The sequence below is a fragment of the Urocampus carinirostris genome, chromosome 1, assembly GCF_059441175.1.
Source record: "Urocampus carinirostris isolate Australia breed hairy pipefish chromosome 1, RoL_Ucar_1.0, whole genome shotgun sequence".
In the NCBI taxonomy this organism is placed as follows: Eukaryota; Metazoa; Chordata; class Actinopteri; order Syngnathiformes; family Syngnathidae; genus Urocampus; species Urocampus carinirostris.
In genome coordinates this window covers 25935461-25962735 of record NC_142349.1, presented here as the reverse complement: position 1 = coordinate 25962735, position 27275 = coordinate 25935461, and the positions used below count along the sequence as shown (strand labels likewise).

The 27275-nt window shown below is 40.2% G+C and overlaps 1 protein-coding gene and 2 long non-coding RNA genes across 3 annotated transcripts; 1 reads left to right on the top strand and 2 right to left on the bottom strand.

Moving 5' to 3' along the window:
• The first annotated feature begins 412 nt into the window (after positions 1–412).
• rundc3aa (RUN domain containing 3Aa) lies at positions 413–26906 on the top strand. The gene is made up of 11 exons (XM_088332067.1): positions 413–792; positions 10429–10544; positions 14389–14522; positions 14595–14680; positions 15711–15800; positions 16463–16543; positions 17632–17797; positions 20047–20204; positions 21526–21639; positions 23781–23887; positions 26473–26906. The coding sequence occupies exons 1-11, from the start codon at positions 686–688 to the stop codon at positions 26613–26615; spliced, it is 1302 nt and encodes a 433-aa protein (XP_088188193.1). The 5' UTR covers positions 413–685; the 3' UTR covers positions 26616–26906.
• Positions 3900–9375, bottom strand: LOC148374079 (uncharacterized). The gene is made up of 2 exons (XR_015850051.1): positions 8230–9375; positions 3900–5265 (listed from the first exon to the last, which is right to left on the bottom strand). It is a non-coding gene; the product is annotated as an uncharacterized LOC148374079 (long non-coding RNA).
• On the bottom strand, positions 3900–10187 carry LOC148374078 (uncharacterized). The gene is made up of 2 exons (XR_015850053.1): positions 9382–10187; positions 3900–5265 (listed from the first exon to the last, which is right to left on the bottom strand). It is a non-coding gene; the product is annotated as an uncharacterized LOC148374078 (long non-coding RNA).
• Positions 26907–27275: the final 369 nt, after the last annotated feature.

The following is a 27275-nucleotide window of genomic DNA, read 5'->3' as shown; positions in this document are numbered from 1 at the left end:
TTTTTCTTTTTTTTAACTTTTCTTATTATGTTTTTCTACTTCCTTTTTCTCTTTTGTTTCTTTTTTCTTTGTTATTTCCCTCCCTTTTCCTTCTTTTCATTCCCTTTACTGTATTCCTTAAATTTTTTTATATTTCTGTATTTTCTTTCTTTTTTCAAATCATTTTTCTCTCTTGCTCTTTTCTTCCTTCCATTTTCTTTTTTTCCACATTTTCTCTTCTTTCTTTTCAAAAAGCTTGGTAAAAAAGCAGGAGAAAAACATGCAGTGGTTTTGTCAATTTGAGTCTCTGTAGTTTGTGTTCTTCCTTGTGTTGTTTAGCACTTGTTTTCAGTTGAACTACTCAATACAGCGTCATCTAGTGGTCAAATATTACACTATGACCCTATTAATAGCCTAACTGCATTTAATTGAACCCATGGTTTTGGTTGTACTGTATTTATGTCAAATTTTTCTTTTATTTTGAAATTCGTAACCGGATTTGCAATTCAAACATAATATGTTTTATAGTTTCGACCTCCAGCTTCCAGCGGCAGCATCCACGCTCCTCAGCATCCGCGGCCGACTTTCCTCACAGGATAGCGGCTGGCGGCTGCACTCCTGACTTAGGGCCCGTCGAAGGGAAAGGAAGGCGGGGGCCCTTGGCAGCTGCAGACCGCTCCCGACGCCTGCGCTGCTTCATGGACGAATGGAGCCCGGCTGCATGCACACAGCAATGGCTATGGGGCTGGTATCGAAAAAGGCGTCCGTCCGGAGCATCGGTGTGGAAAGAAAGAACCTCATCACGGTGTGCAGGTAGATATAGCACGACATGTTTCCAGAATCCACGTTTCTTTTCATCAATGTCCATGCGTTTTTGTTCATGTTGAAAAAATAAATCACACAGCTTTTAGCTCTAAATGTCATTTGTTTTTTCCGATAGGATTTTATAACACTTCATATTCACCAATGAACGCTTTTGAAACAAATATAATTTATCACAAAATATATGTTATGACCTCTTTGCTCATTATATCAACTGGAGAGTCGTGTCTCTAAGCAGTATTAATGTACTGTGTTTTATCATGCAATCGAAAAGACTGTTCCTCCATCAATGTGATATGACCTGCTTACGTGTGACAAGGGCGTACGGAATCTCCACCCCCTCCATCTTTCCCTATTTTGTGTGTCCTATATATCTTACTGATGACCATGAGTTTCACAAGAGGTCATGGCTGCGCTTTGTGCATGCTCCACATTATACCACCCTACACTTGGCATATTTGATGACCCCTGCTTTGCAAACATGACCCTACAAGTGTAGCAGACCATCTTAAACCGAACAATGAGCATAAAAAAATTACGTCATAATAAGCAAACATATCGGACTTCTTACTCTATAGGCTCAAATAAATATCTGCCATAGAGTAAACCCACACAAAATGAACCGTAAAATAGCAATGGGATCAAGGTATTTTATTTTGGAGTGGTGGTGGGGGGTTGGGGTGGTAGGTGGGGAGATGGGTCATCGGTTTTAAAGTACGCTCTCGTTTTTGGACGGATAAAGCTGTGGATCTTCTCTCCAATGCATAACATATATTAAATACATTTTCAACTCAAGACTAGATCTATTTTGGGGGAATATAAAACTCCAAATTCAAGTCTGTCCTTTGTCACCTATTTTTACGAATCGACTGTGATGGCTATTTACTTGTTTGCGTTAAAACAGGGTGAAAAACACTGGTCCTCGAAAGACATGGCCCTGCTTGCTTTCCATGTCTCTCGTTCAACACAGTGGATTCTCATCAGCAATCTCTTTAAAGCAGGGGTGTCAAACTCATTTTAACTCGGGGGCCACACGATAGAACAAACATTCTGTTGGGGGCGAACTAGTAGATTAAAGAGAAAGAAAAAGAGTGATAAAGAAATAAGAGAAAGAGGGAGGGAAAAGGAGAGAGGGCGGGACAAAAAGAAAAAGAGGGAGAGAGCGTGAGAAACCAAAGATAAAAAGTTGTGAGAGAGGGGGAAAAGAAAGGGAGAGGAAGAAAGAAATCCAAAGAGAAATAGAAAGACAGATGGAGAGAAAAGAGAAAATAAAGCTGCAAAGGGTATGAAGAGAGAAAGAGAAAAAGAAAATAGGAAGTCAGAGCAAAAGAGGTTAAACGACACAGAGAGAGAAAGAGACAAAGAGCAACAAAGGAAGAGAAAAAGAGAGAGACAGAGAGTGAAAGAGACAGAGACAGAGTGGGAGAGAAGGGTTGGAAAAGAAAGAAAGAGAGAGAGACAGAGAGAGAGAGAGGGGGGGGGGGATAAATACAAGTACAGTGTCTTTGTGAGAGGCACCTGGCTTTGGCAACATCAAGTTGACATATTTCAACCTGCAGCTTGTTTTTCTCTTGCGCTTCTCTGAGTGTTGTCTCGCGGGCCGGATTCAATCCCTTAGCGGGTCTGATCTGGCCTGCAGGCCGCCTATTTGACACCTGTGCTTTAAAGGGATATTGTATGTTATTTAGCGCCTCCCAGTGGTAAAATTGACCTCATTTATTAAAAACAAAAGTCATGAGCGAAAATCTAATTTAAATACTCATAGGTTGAAAGTTTTGTATTTATTTCACATAACACGAGGCTCTCTATTCAGCTCGGGGTCTTTTGGAGATTCACAATTAATTATATTATATTCAGGGTGTAAGATTCCATTAGAAAGGATTGTTGAGAGATTTATTCTCCAATATTTGTTTTTCCTTTACTAAGATTTAGTCTCTTGAAGTGTTTATCAACCGTACATTTGTAAAACAAACAAACAAAAAAAAACGATCAAATTTATTTCCACTGCAATTAATTTCACCCCAGGAAACCAATGGAATTTGGAAAGTGGGAAAAATAGCACACAAACACTAATTTAAGTGCAAACGATTTCAAAGTAGTCTGCTTTTTATTATTTTTTTAATCAAAATTTTTACCTGTATTCGGGAAGTTTGCTCTGCGATTTCATATCTATAACAGAAAGGAGCTAACACTTCCTTAAACCAGTGTTTTTCAACCCTTTTTGAACCAAGGTACACTTTTATTTATAAAAAAGTTCCGAGGCACACCGTCTGTCAAAAATGTTTGAAAATGAAGTTATGTCAAATATTTCGCTATACTACCTCATAAGCAGATAATTAGTATATAAAAAGTTATTAAATGTACTGTGCTACCTTATTAGCAGATAATTAGTATATGAAAAGTATATAAAAATCTCCTGCCACCTACTGATATGGATAACTATTACAGTTCCTTGTTTGAAGGTAGCAAAAATACTGAAGATTGGCCTGATTTTTTGGAAAGATAAAATTGGGCAAATTCCAGCGGCACACTAGACAAGGTCTCACGGCACAATAGTGTGCACACTGGTTGAAAAACACTGCCTTAAACACTTAGGTGCTATTTTTAAAAATTGTTTCCATTTTATAATCCAGGTGATAACTGATCATTTCCAAAAACTGCGTGTAGTTTTGTCGCTAATATTGTGGTTAAAAGAGATCCACGCACCACACTTGGTCTGTTGATATTAGGTAAAATGACATAGGGATGGGTGTTTTCTCAAATATTCTCTGGTTGATAAATGGTAGTCATAAAATACAGCTACCATAGGTGTTGCCTCTGGCTTTGGCGACATGGTTTGAATTTTCTCTTTTAGTTATCTCAGCATTTTCTCACCGGCCAGATTAAATAAATTGTCTGGCCTAATCCGATACACCTTCACTACACAGTGCAGCAAATACCGTTCCCGTTTAACAGTTACATGTCGTTCATTTTCATTAAATCAGCCGTGAATGTTTTGACCTTTTTAACCCGCTAGCATCCTAGAGCAAATGAGTTTTTTTGTGTTAAAAATAAGTGAATGCTTTTTCTCAACAAAAAAAGAAACAACAAGTCAAAAATAGACACGTCGTTATGAGTTTTTATTCTAGTAAATCAACATTCTTGACTTGCAATTTTTTACCGCCACAAACAGATAAGCGCACAAAGTCACAAGATGCAAAAAAATAAGAGGAAACTGTTTTGGGGCGTTAACAAGCTCACAGGAAAGACATTGGACTTTTTTTCAGTAGTTGTAGTGACAACAGAATACAAGGACAGAACACCAACAAAGCAAGCACATGCACATTGGCATCAGTAGTCTTGACACACTTTTTTTGCATTCCACTTTTAAATGAGCTGAAGACATGGGCCATGCTGTCTTTTTGATTCCTGCCGTTCGTGGTGGCGATTCAAGTGGGTGCCACAGGTTGGATGGCTAACAGCCGACATCCCATATCAGTTGGTCGAGTAGCGACACGGCCGACTTGCTGTCTTGCCAGCTAAGTGGATGTTAGCGATGAATTTAATGAACCGGGAATTCCCAACTTGTGATATCTGCCAGATTCTAAGGGTAACCATGGTGTGTTGTTATGTTGAGCAGAACTGGTTTCAGTAGTGACGAGGAGTAAGTGGATGTTAGTGATTTCTGCACCGGGAATTCCCAAATTGTGATACCTGCCAGATTTTAAATGTAATTATGGTACGGTGTTATGCACAATAGGACCATATTCAAGGAAAATGACAAAAAGGACATTATCTCAACAATAACCAACAGTTTGGGGAGTTTATGCTTTAGTAGAAAAACTGTTCTGTGATAGTAGTCTTGGGTTAATGTCCCCCGAAAAACGTTTGTGTTTTGGGCTAACACTATGTAAGAGAGCGACAAAGGTTATGCAAAATCTACTGAATAAACTAAAACCCTCTGGTCCAAAAGTTCCCTAAACCTAAACAAGAATTTCAAAATCCTAACCGAAATAATTATACCTTAACCTCCTCACTGAATTGAACTCTATTCGTCTAACTAATATCATTCTTCTTAACTGCACCCCAAACCAAACTTAACTAACCTCAAACTTAATCTATCATTTTGGATGGTTTAAAAAATTACACTGAATTAGCGATTTTAGACCACGGTGAAGCACTCAGAAGTTTTATATGAGGCCTCTTTGGACTATCTGCATGAAATAGAGAAGGAAATAGAGCAAACCCCCAAAACTGAAATTGTTATGGGGGCATCAAACGCTAAGATTTTGGGGAAAAAATTAGATGGATCTGACTGCAGCGAAGACTTGCAAGGAAAGACTGAAGAATTGATGTACAATGTCACTGGTCTCTGCTGCCATTGTTGCTAGCTATCAGTCATATGGCTGTGAATGCAACTTTCAACAAGATGTTGTAGACGCTTTGTTTAATGTGTCGGCGTCGGCAGAGTGGGACTTGGTGAACCTAGGGAAAAAATGACAGAAATGAGACCTAAGAGGAGAAAGTTGAGAGAAACGCCAAGACTGCGAGATCCTGAAAATGTCATACAAACAATCCTATCAAAGCACAATTATTAAGTAAAAGAAATTTAAAGCATGTTATTTATTTATTGTTTTTAAGAAAACCGTTGCTTTAAAAAAATCCTTATCTTTCTCGTTTTGAATTTCATTCACAACCAACAAAAAGCCAACCCTTTGGTTGCATCTTAAGGTGTTAGAGAAAGGGCACAAAATACTGTATGGTTGCTAGCACATTTTGGAAAGGGGAATCTTAATACATTGAAGGTGGAAGGAGGCTTGCTGTACTTGGGATCAGAGAAGTCTTGTTGCTTGTCCATATATGATGTTTCTTACATGGAAAGCAGCACCGTGAATTGATGTATTTGATTCCAATGTCGGTGGTTCTGAGAAGTGGGTCAAGCAATAATATCACCGCAATTAAGGCACTAAATTTGTCCATGCCTTTGACTTTTAATGCTAATTTTGGTAATTCATTTATATTTGCACTGTCCTTAATATCTCTGATTTAAATACAACTGACATTTTTTGTTCAACTTCATCGCTCACTTTTAAGAATCACGGTCTGGAATAGATGTGGACTGATATGTAATTGTTCCAGTGTGTTATTTAAATATGCAAGAATCTTCCAAAGGTTCTTAATTCTCCTTACCCAACCAAATGCCAACATTCCACCTTTCCTTTCCACTTGCCCAAAGACATTGTAAAGTGGGTAAAAAGGGACAGCAGACACACCCGACCGGGGTTAGAGTTTCGATTTTGACTTTGACCCAACGGTCTTGAATTATTCATCTGCCATTATTTTTCTTGGACGTCTCCTTACACTGTCTACCTGATTGGTAGGCCCTCATTCGTCATCGTCTGTAGCAAATGAGACTGAAGAATAGAGAAGTGAACAGAGGGAAAAAGAGTACATCAGTGGGGCTTGTACTGCATCATTGATATGCACACAGGCATGTCGCTGGTGTTTCTTCTCCTTACTACAAAGGACCTCTCAACAATATTGTTTTGTTTGGATGCTTTCTAATGAAAAAACACATTTTAGTAATATCTGCCTCTTTTTATCCATCTCTAGCCATAGACATTTTTCTGTCAGGTTAAGATGACATCACAGACACTCAGTCAGTTTGGCAGCATTAACTCAGAAGGTAGAGCGCTCCTCTTGGGACCGAGAGGTCACAAGTTTGATTCCTGGCTCCTCAGAGATAATTACCGAAGTGTCCTTGGGCAAGACACTGAACTCCTAATGCCCCTGATAAGCAGGTAGGTGCCTCGTATGGCTAATGCTGCTTTCGGTGTGTGTGAATGGGTAAGTGTGAAATACATTGTAAAGCGCTTTGAGAGTTATTCACTGACTTGAAAAGCGCTATATGAATGCAGTCCATTTATTATTTAGTGTACATTCAGATGCTAAGGACCAATCAGGGCTAGGGGACACCCAATTGCAAGGCACACAGAAACACACAACCATTTACATGCTCACTCACACCTAGGGACTATTTAGATTTGCCAATCGACCTGCCATGCATGTCCATGGAATCTGGGAGAAAACTGGGATGGCTGGAGGAAACCCACGAAAGGCATGGGGAGAACATGCAATTTCCGCAAATAAGGGCTTGTAGCTGGAGTTGAACACCGGACCTCAGAACAGTGAGGCAAATGTAATAACCAGCCTGTCGCCAAAAATAAAACAGACTATTTAAAATATATTATCAACTATAACTTTTGGGATCTGTTGTCTGCCAGTCACAATAATACAAGGAAAACTACATTTCCTGTAAGTTGTCAATGAGGATTGGTCCCTTCTTCTTAACTGGGTACTAGCATATTGGGCTCCAGACTTTTAAGAGATTAATTAAACAATATTCATGGTTAAAATCGAACTCCAGCAAGTCAAAGAATATAATTTCAGCAGTCGCTCATATTTCAATCCAGATGTCACTTAATTACTTGGCAGCAAGATGAGCAAGTGTTCTGTATTTTTGCCTCACAGTTCGGAAGTTTCGGTCTCAAGAAATGTGGAGTCATCTTTACTCAATGATGTTTTACTTCTAGTACTTGAGCTTCCCCCCAATTACACAAATCCAATATCCTTGAGAGCTTGTAAATGCATGCAAGACCCTAAATGGCAACTCTAATGTCAAGGCCACTTGCTGTGGGGTAAGAAACAAAAGAATTGTTGTACCTTTAAGAGGTTTGTCATCATTTTGATTTATTTTCAGGGGAATGACGGTTGGGGCACCAAAAGAAGTTGCTGCCTGAACACAAAACAATATTTTGTCCTGAGTCTGAAGAGTTCCATTTGACCTCAAAGGTTCCAGGGTACAGTAGAAGGGTGCGGCAAAAGAACAAAAGGGCATTTATAACAATCCAATAGTGGGCTGGGCTCTGCTTCTAGCTAAGTAAGTGTGGGTTGTGTATGTTGAAGGGTTGAACACAAAAGAAGCTTTTGAGAAGGACAAGCTGTTGTTTTTCTGTGCCTAACGGTACCAAGAGCATGCTGTAATCTCCACCTTTAATTGTATTTGTAAGGAGAAATCTGGTCAATGAGGGAACTTATAAGCTATCCACCTACTTACACATACTGCATCAAAACTCATTATGATTTACAGGTATTTTCTTTGATGAGAGTGGCCCCTTACAACCAGTGATTTCCAACTCTCCCATTAGATGGAGGGATAGACCTGTGTATCCACTTATTGCAGTTTATACAACACACCAACTCGAGACTTCCTGTATTCAGGATCTCTTGATTAAGTACTAAGTAAGCGATTTTTAAAGTAAAGTAAAATTAGACTAATTATCAGTATGGCAGAATTAAGAATTTCCCTGATCAAATGAAGATTGGGAAGGACTGGGTAAGAGATCATGTTTTTTTTCTCTTAACCAGTTTCTTTCAGTAGAAACTCACCTGTTTGACTTATCTGATGTGGTCCAGAAAAGAGTAATAGTCCCAAAATTGAATTTAATCCAATCTTTGCTCCTTGTTGGTAAAGACCCGTTGCACATCTTGGTGGTGTTTTCTCCCTCATTGCCTAGAGCGTTTTTCGTTTGGGAAATAGGACTTTCCGAAACGAGGTGGTGGTGGTGCCCCGACTGAAGGAGGCACCACCCAAGGAGATCTTGGTTTTGCCGCTGGTAATGGTGGACGAACCCAGCGAGGTGGTGCTCTTGCCCCGAGAGATGGAAGAGTTTCCTAGGGCCAGCTTGCTCTTGCCTCGCTTGATGCTGGTGTTGCCAAGAGTCAAGGCTGTTTTGCCCTCGGTGAAGCTGGTGTTCCCCATTGAGCCAGAGCGTGTCGTCGTCTGCACCCAGAATGGAAAGCGGATCTTGGGTCTCACTCCTCACTGAGCATGGCACGCTCATACAAACTCAACACCTGCTCCGCAAGCCCTCAAATGCAACAGTAATGCCAGCTACAATCTGGAACCCAAAGGAATGCCGAGAGACCCTCCACCGACATAAAGCCTTCGTTTAGCAGCTGGACGTGGGCTTGGGTAGGCCACATACCAACTGTGTGTCTCTGTGAATAGACAGAGGCAGCCTGTAGGTTGAAGACTGCCTATGCAGAAGATGAGGGGCTGGTGGTGCGACTCTAGACAGTTGTCCGATTGTCCTATGCACTCAAAGACACCGGGAACATTGTAGAAAGTAATCTGTGTGTTGGGGGTCATTTCACTGTGACATCACTTTGTTCTGTGCCATTGTTCCAAAGACAAATGTTTGAAATAACCCACCAAAACCTCAAAATGTCTATTCATAGCAGTTCTTTGAAATTTATTTTATTATTATTACAGCTTTTCAGGTGTGACATTGTAAAGACAAGCATAGTACAACATGTTATGATAATGTGGTTGGTCCAAATGTTTCTTAAAACACGCCACTATAAAGGGTTGGCTTCTTCTGGTGTTTACACATCCTTACCCATAGTTACACTTCCAGTTGGTTAAACCTGATTCATTAAACTTTCTAATACGCTGTCATGTCTCTCTACACCCTCAAAGCTAGCACCCTGACCGAGCTTACGGAGACAGTTAGTGAGTAGTAATTTTACAGTACATACTAGATTCAGGAACACAGCACCGCCTCTTTATGTTCTGTTTTCACGGTCGATAATTCCAATAGACATGGCTGTGAGTCTTGTCACCCCTGCGGAGCATTGTCCTGACCACAGATGCACTTTTAGTTCCGTGGGTGAAGGTCAAAGTGGTGATGGACCTGGTGGTCTCGCCTCGTGTGACTGAGGTCTTGCCCACCGTTACTCCGCTCTTGCCCAGTGTTAGTGTTCTCCTGCTCCAGGAAATTAAGAATTGTCCCCAGGAAATGGCATACTTTGTGCCCAGCAGTGATACTTTGCCTTTGCTGAATGAGGTCCTGCTGGATGAAAAACTTGTCTTCCACTCGTTCTCAGAGTCTGTTTTGGACTTTCTTTCTGAAGCACTGGGTCCTGGGGTTAGCTCCATTTAGGTGTTCCTGCGCTTGGGCATAAGTGCTTTGCGGAAGGAGGTGGTGGTTGTCCCTCGGCTGAAGCTGGCCCGCCCCAGAGCCACCGTTGTCTTCTGTCTCTGGATGGTGGAATCTCCCATGGAAGTGGTGGTTACTCCGCGGAATATGGAGGAGTTCCCCATAGCGACGGTGGTCTTTCCCCTGGCGATGGAGGTGCTTCCCACAGCCAGGGCGGTCTTTCCCTCAGTGATGCTGGTGTTGCCCATAGCCCCAGGTGCAGCTGGCCAGCAGATCCTAGAATGCGCACATCTTGGCTGTCGCCCTCTTTTGGGATGCTAAGGATACAGAGCAAAACTATATCTACGGGAGCGCTCAATAGCTGCAATCAGAGGGAGGGAAGACTTTTTTTTAACAAGTGGAAGACAAAAGGACCTGAAAGCTCTGTGTGCACAAAGGCTGCAAGGACAGGGGATAATTGTATTGTTTCATGATAACTTCAAGGGGTGCTTTGTGCAACACACAGGACAATTGGGGTGACTTCAGGGAAATGATGGCGTGAACCCCCCCCCCCCTCCACTGCCTCATTGCAGTGTTCACATACAGTAGAACATTTGTTCACTGAGTACAGTACTCAGCTAAGGAACATTATTTTTTTAAATTTCAGGTTCTCAGTTAAAACTCTCCTGGAAAAGTACACAGCTGAGCCCATTGATGACTCCGCTGAAGAGTTTGTCAACTTTGCAGCAATCCTGGAGCACATCCTCAGCCACCGCTTTAAAGGTAACAAAAAAAAAAACCTTCGATACGGATAGGAAACAACTTTTGACATTACTCCTTAAGTATCGCTCTTTCCACCTAGTGGTGATTGGGAGTAAAGAAGAAGTACCGGTATCTTAATCACGCAGTTTTGGACTTTGTGTTTCACTTACAGTCAATGTACTAAAGTTTTACCCTCTACTTTCGGCATTTCTAATTAGATCAAGCATTGTATACTCTGTTATTGACATATACTTACATTCTTCAAATTCTGCAGATGATGACGTGAAAAACAAAAAAATCCTCTAAAAAAATACATTGCAGTGACGTACATTTGAGAGAAACTTCAACAAGTCAATGTGAATGGCAACAGAACTCAAGATTCGAGATATTTCTATTTCATGGCTGTTATGTTTTAAATTCTTTGTGGTTCTGCAAGACGGACTGTGGTCTGCCTTGCACATTGCCCAATTTTTATGGAAAGAGCATTCCACACTTCTTTTTATTGTCAAAAATGTTGCTTTTTGCTCATCTAACCTTAAAGTTTTTTTTACTGTTGTTGTATTTGTTTCCTTAATTTAAGACAGTGGTTCTCAAGTCTTATGATTTTATGAACCACCATCCCACTTTAATTGCAAGCCACAACCCAAATTCCGATAAAAAAATTGAATGAATGGACGGATATGATATAATATCCTCACATTTGAAAAAGAAAAAAAGACCAGCAATACCATAAAAACTTCAGTAGTAATGCTCAAAACACCTCACTTCAGTGGCTTTGTCTTCAAGATAATTAAATCCATATCTCATATATTCTCCGCTGTATCTGGCCATTCTGATCACGTTTTAACCAACTTTATCGTTCATTTTCTGTGGTGTGAAATAGCGGGTATCAACTCACATTTGCAGGAAATTATCACCATCTACTGGCAGTATATGGCCTACCGTCTACTAGCTGGAACAAACTCTTCTTTTGGCACCCTTTTTCCCCCGTCCTGATAAAAGCAGATAGGCGCCATGAAAAAATAAAGTAAAAGAGCTCTTTGCTTTCAGGTGTGCATTGTTAAGACATACTTAATGGAGACAATATATTTTTTTTAAGAGCACCCCACCTTGACATAATTTTAATAAAGTCAAGTCACATTTAATTAAATTAAATTATAGCCCTTAATCACAAAAAGTCTCAATGGGATGCACAGAACACCATTGCAATACATAAGTCTAAAATAATTAATTTAGGCAAATTGGTTGTTTTGAAAACTAAGATCTTCTCATAAATAGTCTTCATCAAGTTATTGAATTTGCTTTATTAACATTTTATAGTTCCTACAGTCGTCATGTTTGAAATAGTTTGCTATTTATAATAATCTACAAGGATTTTCCTGAAAATAAAGTGCACCTGACACTAAATCACGTGCAGTTATACAAAATAATGATTACAGTACATTGGTTTCAAACTAGTAACATAGAAGCAAATTTCCAATGTTGCTGTGAAGATATTGATACTTATCACATGTTTTTTCTGTCATTATGTGGATTTCATTATGTAGGCTGTTTTTTCCACCAATTCATAAACAAGCAAATTAGTTTTATTGAAGACAGAATTGCTCATAGATGTGAATGAGATCGTATATAGTTGTTAATGTGATATTATCGTTTCTGGCGACCGGCACATTAGTAGAAAAAATGGAATGAAAAGACTAAAAATACCATACAAATTGCCATTTGATACCTTCTTAATACTCTCAACACACTCTCTATTTCATGTTCTTGTGAATCCACCACATGCATACTATTATTATCGTTCCATTATCCAGATGAGCCAAGACAATGACGCTCACTTATTTTCTTGTTTTCTTAGTATTGTTTTGCCAACGAGTCCGCGACCCACTTTTGGGTCCTGACCAGTTGAGACACACTGCTTTAAGACATCTTATTTTCCGAATAAACTAAGAAGATTGTTTTTTTTTTTTTTTTTTAAAGCAAACATATCTAGCAGATGTTGGATCATTTTACTTATTTTGAAAAATATTTTCTACCATGATAACAAAATTTTAAAATGGGCAAAACAATCTGCCACGTACTAGAAAATACTATTATAAATGCTAATATAATAAAAAACGGTAACATATCTTTAAAAAATACTTAAAATTTGCAAACATGTGCGTGTAGATTTATATTCTGCTTGCAGAAAAGTGTTTTACTTTTATTTTATTTCTAAACTTTGAAGGGAACTTTGGTGCAGTGGTTAGCACATTTGCCTAACACGTCAAAAGTCCTTGGTTTGAGACTGGGTGGAAACATTTGTTGGCCTTTAGAGGGATGGGCGCCACCAGGCTGTTCTTGCCCAAGACACACTATGGGAAATGGTGCCCCTACACCCTATTGGTTAAGGCACATATGTCAGAGTCAATGCCCGCGGGCCACATTAGGCCCGCGAGAGGGTTTTACCTGGCCCGCGTGACAATATCAATATATTATTAGATCCGGCCCGCAGGCCGCTGCAAGTCAGCGGCCCGCAGTACGCATGAATACTACATTTCCCACAATGCAACGGGGACGCGCCGAGCGGGAGCAAAGCGGGAGGCGGTTTGATTTATTCAGCAGTCGATCAGCAGCAGTCATTAGCATTACAGCAAAAATTAGCCCACAGATACCCATCAACAATGGCTAAACGGAAGGTGGACACTGAAAACCGGGGCTTTCAAACAAGGTGGGAGTTGGAGTACATGTTCACGGAGGTAGCTGGAAAACCTGTGTGTCTGCTATGTGGAGAAAGTGTGGCGGTGATGAAAGAGTATAATATTAGACGGCATCATGAAACAAAACACGCCTCAAACAAGTAATGTAGAGTTGTAGTAATACAGTACTGTATATACATGTATGTAAATACAGTAATAATACAGTAATGTTTCCTGTGCAATTACACATTTGAAGTTTTTACTCCGTTCAAGTTTAAAAGTTAAATATGCACATAAAGAAGGTCTTGTTTTTTGTTGTTCCCCTCGGGAATTTTAAAGCTTTATTGTCTATGTTGACTATGTTGTTTTTGTTTGCCGACTCTGTCCTGGGAGTGTTTCTTGTTTTTCGGCTTTTCATGGAAAATAGATCTTGATGTGGACAACAGTCTTTTGATAAAATTGTCTCCTATTTAGCAGAGAAAATGACTTTTGATTGTTATTATTTGTTAATCAGTAATTCATTTTTTTCACACTAACCCAGAGAAAGCACAGAAAGGAAAGTCAATGTACATTTGAGCAGGACAGATGAGGTCCAGTGTGTTGATTGCTATTGGTTTTAAGTAACAAGAGATTTTTGCACTTTATTTTATTGTATTTCGAGGCAATATTTTTTTTTAATAATTTCAGATGATTGAATGATAGAAAATGGTTATGAGTTGTTGTTATGAGATATGTTATGAGTTTTTTATATAAAGGACATTTGTATTTTCTGCCTGCTGAAATGAAAAATGACTGACAGAGTCATAAGAAAATATTGCTTTATTTATACAATCATATTGTAATATATTTGTTGTGTTTTCAGTAGGTTAAATCTTGGTTTCAGTAAAGATTGGACAGTCCGGCCCTCGGCTTGTAGCCAAATGTTTTATTTGGCCCTCCGTCCATTTGACTTTGACACCCCTGGGTTAAGGGATCCAACCACCCACACTTACTAGGACAATTAGAACTTGTAACAGATATGAATGGTACTAAATAGGTTTTTATTTAAAGATATAAAAAATTATCACATACAATGTATTTAGAATCCTTTTTTCTTTCTTTTATTTAAATGCATATACTGTATGTCTACTTTGTCAGTCTTTTACATCAACACAAACCTTCATTCTTTTGTCATGTCTGATAATGAGGCTCAGGTAGTTGGTTCAGCTCAGATGGCCAGCGCAGCTTCTGGGAGTATATCCGCCTGGCCTGTGTTAAGGTGCAGAACAATTGCATCGCCAGCATTGAGAACATAGAGAACATCAGCACGTCCCGGGCCAAGGCAAGAAATCCTCAGCATGCACAGGTTTTCTTTTTATGCCTGACTGACAGTTTTTTTTTTTAATTTATTCAGGGCCGGGCATGGATTCGGGTGGCACTAATGGAGAAACGTCTATCGGAATACGTCTCCACTGCCTTGAGGGACACCAGAACAACCAGGTCATTTAATGCTTTGCCCCATTGTTTGGCAACAAGTAGGGTGATGACTAAAACATTTATAGCTTAGTAGACAGTCAAAATTTGGGAGAAGACTTCAAATAATTTTGAACTCGCAAGGAGAACCGGAGAAGACTAAAATACATTTTAGATCTGTTGGGAAAGCCCTCATCTGAGCCCTTTTTATTAAATCTTCAAGGTTACAAAAAGCAGATTCGCCATAAAGGATGTGGAATTCAAAGAACAACAAAACTATTGGCAGATAATAACAATGATGTAAACAATAAATAATGTTCAAAATAACAAACAGCAGTGAGGTATCGTAGTCAAAAAAAAAAAACTGGAATCATATGCAATCTCCTTTTGCAGGTGTCATATAGTAAACCAGAATAGACGTAGCAGGTACTTTCTAGATCTTGATAATGATTTTTCCCAAATTTGTTTTGGTACTTTCATTCTTGACAGCCGCATTGGGGCTGACTGTGACTGAGTTGTATCTACAGTAGTGGTTCTCAACTGGCCTGACTTGAGGACCCACCATTGCACCCCTATTAACTAGGCTGTTAACCACGGTGCTGAAAAATGGATGGTATTTAATAAAAACATTCTGAAACAACAACAAAAACAAAAATAAACCAGTGGACTCAAAACAACAACATGTCCAAATCAGATCCAAGCATCATAAAGACAAATCTGAAATGAAAATGCAAATGTAAATAAAAATGACCCAACCCAGTGTGTGGTCCAAGCAGTCAATAAAAAGGCTTGAGAAAATTTGGGAAATTGGGCTCAAATGTATGCAGTTTAGCAAATTCCCTCCAGTTTTGCATCCCTGGAGGAAGGTAGCATGCTCCACCCTGTCAGTCCTGACAATTGGTCTCTAGAAGCAGGATTTTATCAGTCATCTGAAGGAAAACCATTGTGCGTCCCCTAAAAATACAGATGCCTGTTGTCTGCTTTTATCTAACATCCATATAATCCGAAGGTTCAGGGAGGCCAACCATTTATTATGACTACTTTTTCATGCTGACAGGAGATTTTATGATGATGGAGCCATCATGCTGAGGGAAGAAGCCACAGTGCTGACAGGCATGCTAATCGGGCTGAGTGCCATTGACTTCAGGTGAGTTTTAGCCTCAGAATCAGTTACGATCCATCAAAACGTTGGTCTCAACCCCACAGCTCTTGGGTTATTTGCATTCCTGGGTGGATCTTTCTCAGCCCACTACTTAACCTCAACGTTTAAAGTAATTCTGAAATGACACCAATTGGAAAGAAATTGTGTTAACTCATGCAGTCCCATTATTTTCATTTCATTTTTTTGTGAGAAATAATGAAATAAATAGAGACTAGACCAAAAGATTCCCAAGACACAGTTACTGTAGGATTGGGAAGACATTCGACCAATTTTGCTATTTGTGGGTGAAAAACTTGTTCCAGATGCTGACAAACTCTTTCTCCTAGTTAAATTGAGTTCAAAGACATTTGTTCTCAGAAAATCATTTTTATTTTCAAAAGGTCTTTCCAAACGTTTATGGAAAAAAATAAGAATTTGTACTGTCACAAGGTGAAAGCGTGAAATTCTTTGCCATCAGCCAAAGTCAAGAATAAACCCTCATCTCTCAGGAGCACTTAAATATGCTAATCCTATGTCTTCATTATATCTTGCCTAGATAACTGTAAATTACATTATCCTGGAGTCAACCAGTCTTCTGTTCAATAAATAAATACATGAATATTCCTCTCTCCACTTTGATAGTCCCTAAAATGTCATGTTGTCTGTAGTTTCTGTCTGAAGGGAGAAACATTGGACGGCAAATCCCCAGCTGTCATTGACTACACTCCTTACTTGAAGTTCACTCAAAGGTAAGCCTTTTTTCCATTAGCTTAAGGGACATTGTGTATTATTTAGCGCTTTCCAGTGGTTTAAAAACTTCTTTCATTAAAAGAATAAATAAATATTGGTTTTGGATAATAAGCAAGACATGACCTTTCATATGAATGTGCTTTTTGAAATAAATAAATCAAGAAATTTTCATTTATTAGATATAAGATGAGCATCACATGATTTCCCGCCACCTTGCTGTTAAAGGTGGTAAAGAAAAGCCCTAGTAAAAAGCTGGTCAAAAAATGAGAAGAAATATTGCGTGGTTTGGTCACTGAGTGTCTATGGTTTGTGTTCTTCCTTGCGCTTTGTAGCACTTGTTTTTGATTGCACTATTCAACTGGGGGTAAAATCAGGCCAAAATTATCCAGCCCAACCCAAGTCAGGCCTGTGGTCATTAAAGCCTGACCCACCCTGAGCCCGACCAATAAAGTTGATTTGCAGGACTGAGCCCGAAGCAATCTGAAATTTCACATTTTATTTTTGTGGACTCGGGAGGTGGAGCGGTGATTTATCATAACAAATTAAAGCTTGTCTTTTGTAACAAAATCTAAGTTAAACGAGACTGAATAAACATTTACATCTTTTATATTAATGTGTCTGGAGAGGGTACTTTGACTGTCATTTTTCCATAATTGAATGATTTATTTAGGAATTAACGAGAACATGTTAAGGGTTTTGAAAATAAGGCCATAATCCACCATAGCAGTATGTCCTTTAAAATCCATTGCAGAACTTAAAGATATAGAGGAAGAGAGACTAAGAAGAATAATGAGGCCCTCCAAATGTGAGTTTTTGTTTTTTGGTTTAGTAGCCATACATAATTTTAGTATACATTTTCATGAACATATATTTATTTTTCAAAAGTCAGCGAGAGAGAAGCCTGGCCCGAGCCGGATATAAAAATAAACATTTTAAGCCCAGGCTAAGGTTTGGGTCCTGCTCGGGCTCAGGCTTAATACCTTACCAATGTACTGTACACGATACAGATACATCTATTGGTAAAATGTGACACAGTGTCCCTTTAACTTCAGCATGGGTTGTTTTTGCACAAATTGCCGCACTTTAGCTACGACTGCCTGAGCGATGAGGAAGACCGGCACAGCGTAGACAGCAGCAACAGTGAAGAGAGCGTACCTGAGCATCCTTACATCCCGCTGGTCACCGATGAAGAGAGCTGGAGCAACAAGTGCCGCAAGATGGAGCAACGGTTTAAGATCGTATACGCCCAGAAGGTAAAACGGCACACAGTACTCTAATGGTTCTTTTAAAAAATACACTGGTACCTCTTTATACGAAGACCTCTAAGCATGAGAATTTTGGTTAGAGTTTCATTTGCTCCAAAATCTTGCTCGCTATACGAACGAAAATCCACTTCATGAGCAGTCCCAGAGGCTACCACTAGAGACAGCTCACCGCTCGTGACCGCTCACAGCCTGCATCAGATCGTCCAGTTTGCACATGCAAACGACTAAGCATGACAATCATTGTGCTGGATAAAATGTTTCTGTGGATGTTCATTTAAAGTCACAGTAACTTTCATTTTTAGTCTACAGTAACCTCCTCCAATTGATCCCCTTATTAATGATCGCAATTCCTCCTCATTAAGCAATATTAAATCTTACAAACACAGCTCGGTCCTTATTTACTTACAGCAAGACATACGTAAAATACCAAGACAATATTAGCATTCTACAATGATGTCATCTGCTGCTTATGACTGAGATAATACAAATTAGAGCCTAAATGGCCAAGACAAGATCGATCATTTTTATTTGTATTTTTCCCCTTCTAAAATTATTTTGTGTCATACACAACAAGAAACAAACAAAAAAAACATATAAAATGTGAGGAACAAGTTCAGTATAAGTTGGCAGGTACGCTATCTTTGCCAATTTTCCTTGCAAGTGTGTTTTATAGCTTTTTTTGGGTTCACTTGATGCTTTTTGGAGGTCGGGAATGGGCCAATTATATTTTAATTATTCATTATTTGTATCGTGAACGTTTGCTTGTAACACGAGCAATTCGAGCAACAAGCAAGATCTCATAACTAATCAAGCTTGCATGAAGAGTTACCACTATACCGGTTATGCATGAACAAATGTTGCATTTACCTTTTTTTGGCTTCATCCAAACGTTTTACTGTCTTCTCCTAACTGCTTGTTTGTTAAGCTCTTATTGATGTCCCCGATAGATAAAACACATTATCTCTTGTGTAGTGAAAAATGTGAAAGTAAAAAATAGGCTATGAAAACCACCACCTTGCATCCCTATTTAATAAATCTATAATGGTATCTAGAATTAAGATAATATTTTCTCATTTATTAATGAACACTGAGGAAGAAATATACTGCTTATCCTCAGTAGGGTCAGGGGGGAACTGGAGCCCATCCTAGCTATCTTCAGGCAGTGGGCAGGGGACACCCTGAACTGGTTGCCAGCCAGTCGCAGGGCACACAGGGACAGACTACTCACTCGCTCATTTACACCTAGGGACAATTTAGAATGGCCAAATATGTTTGTATTGTGTTTTTTAAATTTGGGAGAAAACCAGACTGCCCAGAGTAAACCCACGCAAGCACGGGGAGAACATGCAAACTCCAACCAGGAGGTTCGATCTCATGACCTCAGAACTGTGCCACACACGCGCTAACCACTGCACCGCCGTGCTGCCCAAGAAACAGAATCTCATCTCTCATCTCATCAGCCATACCGCTTATCCTCATTAGGGTCGCGGGGGGGCTGGAGCCCATCCCAGCCATCTCCGGGCAGTGGGCAGGGGACACCCTGAATTGTTTGCCAGCCAATTGCAGGGCACACAGGGACAGACAACTCACTCGCTCATTCACACCTATGGACAATTTGGACCGGCCAATTCACCTGGAATGCATGTTTTTGGAATGTGGGAGGAAACCGGAGTGCCCGGAGGAAACCCACGCAAGCACGGGGAGAACATACAAACTCCGCACAGGAAGTCTGGAGCTGGATTTGAACCCACGACAGGTTCCCATGACATGAACTGTGCCGCACAAGCGCTAACCACTGCGCCGCCGTGCTGAATGTTAAACCTGATTCAATACCTATGATTTGAATAACTAAAACAAAAAACGTTTTTATTCATTACATATTGTCAAATTGTTACTGTTACTAGTTTAAAGATGGAGAGAATAATGCAACATGCGTTACATTTTTGTCTCTTTAAAAGTCACTAGCCCGAAAATGCTTTTTCCTGGTAAAATGAGAGGTTTCTTTAAAGGGGCCGTGTGCTATTTAACACCTCCACTTAGTAAATCAACTTTAGATAACAAAGTTAATAACTGTCTGCATGTTCTTTTCTGTCCGCCACTGTGCTCCCAGCATACCACAAATAGATAACAATGACCAAAACTGACAACACATCGCTGAATTTGTGAATACAAGTATGAACCTGAGGTTTCTTAATATGAACTACCTGTATGTATTTTCTTCGTGGTGCAATACTTAGGGCTACTTGGAAGAGCTGGTACGCCTTCGCGAGTCGCAGCTCAAAAACGTGGAGACGGAAAACAAGCGTCTGAGGGCCAAAGTGGACGATCTGACCTCGCAGAGTCGGCGTGAGAAGAAGGAACTGGAGGCCGTGGTTTTAGAGCTGCAGGCTCAGCTGTGAGACAGCCCGCACTTCCTTTCATTTTAGGCAGGGGTACCACAACTACCGCCTCCGAAAAACTAATTCAATATTAACTTTCTCTTACCCTTTGGTTGTTCAACTCACTTTGTTTGATGTATTGTATAAGAAAGTAGGATGGTGACATTTACACAAGAGTTAGTTTGTAGAGATGGGAGTTGTGTCTCTTTTTAGAGAACTGTCTATTTTGGCTCAGCTCATTGAAAGGTCAGCTCCCTCTGCTCACAAACAGTTCTTCAGATTCTTGTTGATGCTTTATTTGGTGTAATACCAATAATAATGTAATATTATGCACAAAATAATTTAATAAATAAAAATCTAATATACTACCATATTATCCATCTATCCAGTATCTGCACCGCTTATCCTCTGTAGGGTCACGGGGGGTGCTAGAGTCCATCCCAGTTTTCTTCGGGCAGTGGGCAAGGAACACCCTGAACTGGTTGCCAGCCAGTCGCAGGGCGTAGAGACAGACAACTCAATCGCTCACTCACATCCAGGCAAATGTTTTTGGAATGTGGGAGGAAACCGAAGTGCCCGAAGGAAACCCACGCAAGCACGGGGAGTACATGCAAACTCCACATAGGCCGTGCCGCCCTACCACAAAATAGTTTTTATTTTTTTAATTCTACAGTGACATTTTACCTAATCTCAACTTGTAACTGTAAAGTCAACCAACAAAGAATCCCTGAAATACACAAGACACAACAAAAAGTTATTGAGAAATATTTACTTTTCAGTGCCACAACACATAAACTATGTAGTACGAAACTTACTTTAAGATTTGTTTCGTAATAAAAAAAAGCTAGAAGAGAAACATAGGATCCCTGAAAAAGACACAAAATCTAAATTGTAATACAGTATATACAAATGTGCACAACAATTACTTATGAATACAAAACAATTTTAACTTTTTATACCCTTAACAATTTTAAAGTCAAACAACAAAACAGAAACCCTGAAAAACAATGCATTTTGACCAATCACCTTCGCCTTCAAGAGAAAAAAAATGTCACTTCAAAGAGCCGGCTCATAGTGCTGTTGCATTCAGGAACATCGCTATCAGTTGTCAGTTAGCCTAGTCAATTTGCTTATATTGGGGCTGAGTAGATTTTCGCCCCCATTAATATAACAGAGACCCATAAGATCTAGGAAATGCAGATCATATACAGGATGTTCAGTCTAATTTTCTTCTTTTGAAATACATTTGTATTAGGGTTGAGTAACAAAGCCAAGAGCTATCAAATTGCATTGATGATATAAATATTGAACGATTATTCTTTTCTGTGTTTTTTCTAGCTCATCCCTTATGCCCAGTGATTCTTCCTACCTGGGAAAAAACCTTTCTGTCCCTGTCATCAACCGGTGGTCCACAAACACGGACCACCAGGGCGACGTTAAACTCTACCGCAGGTACAGTAATCCTAATTGAACCACATCGCAGATAGTGCCGCAACGATTAATGAATAGAAAGATAGATAGATAGATAGATAGATAGATAGATAGATAGATAGATACTTTATTCATCTCCGTAGGGAAATTCACACTTCCAGCAGTATCCTTGTGTTGATTATTGACAGATTAACAGAATGGCCTCGGGGTGCTGTGTCGTAGTTTAGCAACAGCGGAGTGGATGACGTCACACGCTAGGCCAAAAGTTCGACGTCCCTGCAGCAGATGGAAATCTTTGTGCCCAGGGTTACACCACCTCGTGTTCACGTACATAGCGAGTCCGCCTCCTCTCCGCTTCCGTAGGCTTTTGTGTCTCTGTCTGCCCTAACAGCGGGTAGCTCCATGTTAGCGTCAGGGATTCTAGACGTGAGCCACGTTTCCGTAACACACAGCAAACTGCACTCTTTGACACTTTGATGTTTTTCACAAGCACAGCCAATTCGTCGATCTTATTTGGTAGAGAGTTCACATTTCCCATGATTACGGACAGTACCGAAGGGTTATATCGCCGCTAGCCGCTTAGCCTTCACCTTAGGTCCGGCTCTGTAGCCACGATGGGGGACATAATAAAAATTTTCGACAATAATCGATACTAAAAACAGTTGACAATAATTTCCTCGTCGACTATTGTTGATTGTTTGGTATGAAATGCACACAGTCGGAAGAACAAACATCAGTTGTTAAAATGTTAAAAATGACAAACCTATGACAGTTGATTTTAAACTGTTGCGAATCATTAAGAACTTTTCTTAAGACTTTGCGGTTGACCACTAAATGTACTTCACAAAATGCACATTTTTGTTTTAATTACTGTTCTACTGCTGCTTATGGGCCTGGTCTGTCACAGTTGCCCATTGACCTCAATTGGCCCCGCCCGTTTGGAGCCAGCTGCGGCTCGTTGCCTGATTGGCTTCCCTCCTATTTAAGCTCAGTGCTCTCATTCACCCCTCGTCAGTTTGTCAACAAACCTCTGCACCCACAAGATGTGTGTTTTGACCCTGTCCGCTATCCTGCTTGTGAATCCTGTTCTGTGTAGATCCCGTCTGTCCAGTATCGGCTCGTGTATCTGGTATCGATCCCGTCTGTCTCGCCCTGTCTGATATCTGACTCCAGTATCTGGTATCGATCCCGTCTGTCTCGTCCTCTCTGATATCTTGCGCCAGTCTCCAGTATACAGTATCGATCCTGTCTGTCTCACCCTGTCTGATATCTGACTCCAGTATCTGGTATCGATCCCGTCTATTTCGTCCTGTCTGATATCTTGCTCCAGTCTCCAGTGTCCGGCATCGATCCCTTCTGTCTCGTCCTGTCCGGTATCTTGCTCCAGTATCCGGAATCCATCCCGTCTAGCTCGCCCTGTCTGGTATCTGGCATCAATCTCGTCTGCCTATGGGTTCCTGTTTTTCCGCGCCTGTCTTCTGTCTCACTTCTTTGCCTAGCGATCGCCGAATCACTGGCGTTTGTGTTCACGCGGATACTGCCCCATTCCCGTAAAATAAAGCATGTATGAAAACGTTACGTGCCTGGGTCCTCTGTCTGTTCTGGTTCTGACATGGTCTTGATATACAGGGATACAAATGTGTGCTTGATTTTAAGTTTTATTTATTTGCCGGCACTTGAAAAGTGAACAGAGGTTTATCTGTGGACGTATGTCCCTACTGACCAAGCACTGTGCCTAAGTGGTTTTAGAACAGGGCATTTTTATTTCATTTTTGAACGAATCCAGTGTATATTAAACAATAGATGGATTTTTCATTGGACCCATTTTTCTTGTGTTTATTATCATTAACCACATAATTAAAACCACTTCATGCTAAATTCAGGGCAAAAATACATATCCGATTACTCAACTAATCGTTCAATAGTCAGTAACTAGTCGACTGTTAAAATAGTTGGATTGCACCCTTAACCACCTGAAGAAACAGCACCTGAAGCCAGCTCCAAACAGAAAAAATCCACAAAAAAATGTACTTTGGCCTTTGAAACTATACCATATTTTACTGCATTATTGTTAACAGGATCAAGTGATACCTGTTTTGCATTGTGAATTTGAACAATTGCACTGTTTTCATTTATGGAACGGGAATTTCTCGTTCCCACAGAAGGAGTTTCCACAGTTTCGAGCAACTTTCCCCTGAGATTAGCCTCAACTCGGACTTTCAAAGGACTGACGAGAGGCAAAATGGAGACGCTGCCTGGACCTCGGCAGGTATTATCACAACACGATTCTACTAATTACCTAAGATCAGGTAATTGTGTCATTGTAATCCTGTGCAGTCCGTTGAGACATTTTTGAGATTAAGGGCTATATAAATAAATTTGACTTAAATTGACTTAATACCGTACAGTGTTTCCCAAACTTTTTATCAGCCAAGGCACACGATATGTTGAAAACATTTGAGAATTTGAATTCCTGAAACGGGTTTAATGGTTTTTTTACACACTCCAAAATGATAATGTTGCCTAGATTGACAGTACCTGTATAAACTTTTGTGATCACTGTGGCTCAGGAGGTACTGCAGGTTATTTACTTTAGTTAAGAATTTTGCTGTCATTTGGGATTCAACTATTTTTTAAGTTGTACTATATTTTCTTATTGTTTTTTTGTGATTGAAATAACAAAAATAAATAATAATACTTAAAATGAGTTTAAATTAGATACCAGTGTAACAAAAAATATTTTACCAGGCTTACTTGTTTCTTGTTTTATATTAGTCACCCTGAACTGGTTGCTAGACAGTTGCAGACCACTCACTCGCTTATTCACACCTAGGGAAAATTTGGATGGGCCTGTTTACCCGAAATGCATGTTTTGGGGAATTTTGGGGGAAATCAGTGTGCCCGGAAGAAACCCACGCAAGCACAGGGAGAACATGCAAACTCTGCTGGATTAGAACCCACTAACAACTTAGCTGCCGTGCCGCCCTACATCAAGAGCAGATAATTAGTAAATAAAAAGAGACAAAATTGTAATCTGTTTCCACCTAATGATACGGATAAATGTTTTGGAAATAGAAACTGACCAATGGGATTTTTTATTTGCAAAGATAAAATTGGTCAATGGGGCACAACGGTGGGTCGGTGGTTAGCGCGCAGCCGCCGTGCTGAGGATTCTAGTCCAGCTAACGCAACCTCCCTGTGTAGAGTTTGCATGTTCTCCCCGTGCATGCGTGGGTTTCCTCCGAGCACTCCGGTTTCCACCCACATTCCAAAAACATACATGCCTGGTTAATTGGCCGGTCCAAATTGTCCTTAGGTGTGAAAGAGCGAGTGAGTTGTATTTCTCTGTGTTCCATGCGACTGGCTGGCAACCAATTCAGGGTGTTCCCTGCCCACTGCCTGAAGATAGCTGGGATGGGCTCCAGCACCCCTGCGACGCTACTGAGGATAAGCGGTGCAGATAATGGATGGATGGATGGAAAATTGGCCAATTTCCTGTGGCACACTGGTTGAAAATCACTCAACTAATGTATTGCATATCATCATGCGTCAGATCGTTGAACCACATAAAGTTAACAATTGGCCGCTAGGTGACAGCAATGCTCCTGATGAAAGGAATTATCGTCTCAATTCGATAGATTTGGCGGGTCACTGCCCTACTTCATCGAGTCAAAAATATTGATCAGAAGTAAGCAATGACCCAATAAGACTTAGTAAAAATAAAATAAGTGATGTAACATAGGTTATTTGAAAAAAATGTAACGGTCTCCCATATAGTGATAGATAAACTCAGTAGCAGCAAAAATTGACACATATTTAAATGCATTAAAACCCCCCCCCCCCCCCCCCCCCCCCCCCCCCGAATATATACGACGCCAAACCAAACAATGATCTATTTGAGCACTTTTATACGAGTTTCTAAATCAGTTGCATTGTTTTGATCAAATATTTCTTTTAATTAGTTACGCAGATTATTTTTAAAAATGTTTTGGGGGTATTCCTCATTGTGTTTGCGGTTGCACCACATAATACAGCGACATCAGGCGATGAAATAATACACAATATACCTTAAAGTTAGTTTCTGGATTTGTGGCATTTTTCAAATGAACTGCACTTTATTTTATTTTATTTTTGTCGTTACAAAGACCTTAAAGGGACATGTATTATTTAGCTCCTTCTGAGAGTGAAAAAACATCCTTCAATTAAAAAAAAAAACTAGCAGTTTGAGTAATAAGCAAAATCACATCATATAAACATGCATGCATATAAATACTTGTCGTTACGGATTTATTTTCATAACACGACACTCACTTAGAGGGAGCTCACATGATTTCCAGACGTCTTGCTGTTAAGGGTACCCCAAAAAAACAAAACCTTGAGAAAGTATGAGCAAAACAAATGAGAAGAAAAATGGTGGGGTTTCGTCACATTGCGTCTCCATAGTTTGTAGACTTTTTGTACTTTGTAGCACTCTGTTGCAGTTCACCCGGAGTTGGCAGGCCAAAATGTTAAAAGAGCCATATTGGACCCAAAAAAAAGACCCAACAACATGTTTGGTGTTTGTTTCTGGTTTCTTGTTTAGTTATTTTGCTAGTTGCTTTGTGCCCATTTTTCTGTTTGGTTGCTTTGGTCCTAATTTCGTTAGGAAATACAGTCCTTGTTTTGAGCACCCTGTTTCAAGTTTCTTCTTCTCCAAACCCCCAACCTTACACTGTATTCAGTAATAAATACGCTACAAGCAAGAAATAAGGCCATTTTTCTACTCTCTCTGCGCCCCAAAACCCAATGCCCATGGCCTGGTGGTTGGCACCATTAGTGTAGAGAAAATTACAAAAAATGTGGCTCTTGTTTCAGGAAAGGACAACACACCCTCCATGTTGGGCCTTTGCGGCTCCCTGGCATCGATCCCCAGCTCCAAGTCGCTAACAAGTCTCAAGTCCAGCGAGTGTCTGGTCAACATCAGCGCCGAACCCAGCCCAGCCCTTTCTCCCAGTTAGGGGACCGACATAGCCACGCATTCCCGTTTAATTCTACCCACCCGCCAATGTCTCTGTGAATGTACAGCAGGAATTATCCTCATCTCTCGCTCTCTTTCTCTTACACGGACATGAATTGGTCTTTTGGACGTCATAACACAATTCACACATCAGTCCTGTTAAACCAAAGCAAACACTCAGCAGTGGATGCGATGAAGCTTTTCCTGTTTCAGCGTATATCCTTCGTTGTAAACTTCAAACCTGAGATTATGAATTGTTTTGTGTTGCAATAAAATGACTTTTACATGATTATTAAGCTGGCATTTTGTGGAATCATCAACTTGTCGTTAACGGGGAGCTTTTGTGTCATTTAATGGCAAAAAGTCAAAGCTCTCCCATTAGCAACTCTGCTCAAGTTTCATGAATCTCCTGACCACCTGGGTCTTAGGGGCACCACTTCCTGTGGTGTGTCTTTGGCAAGCACAGCCTTGTGGCGGCCATCCCTTTCCAGGGCTTTTTTAGGGATTTGCTCCTCCACATGAAACAGATGGTTACACGTAGTAGGAGAAGCCTGATCTGAGTCAAATACAACATCTCCATCATCTGGTCACTGTTGTTTTTCAGTGTAAAGCATCATCTAGCTCTTCAGAGATGAGGCAGATCTAGCAGTGTGTGTGTGAC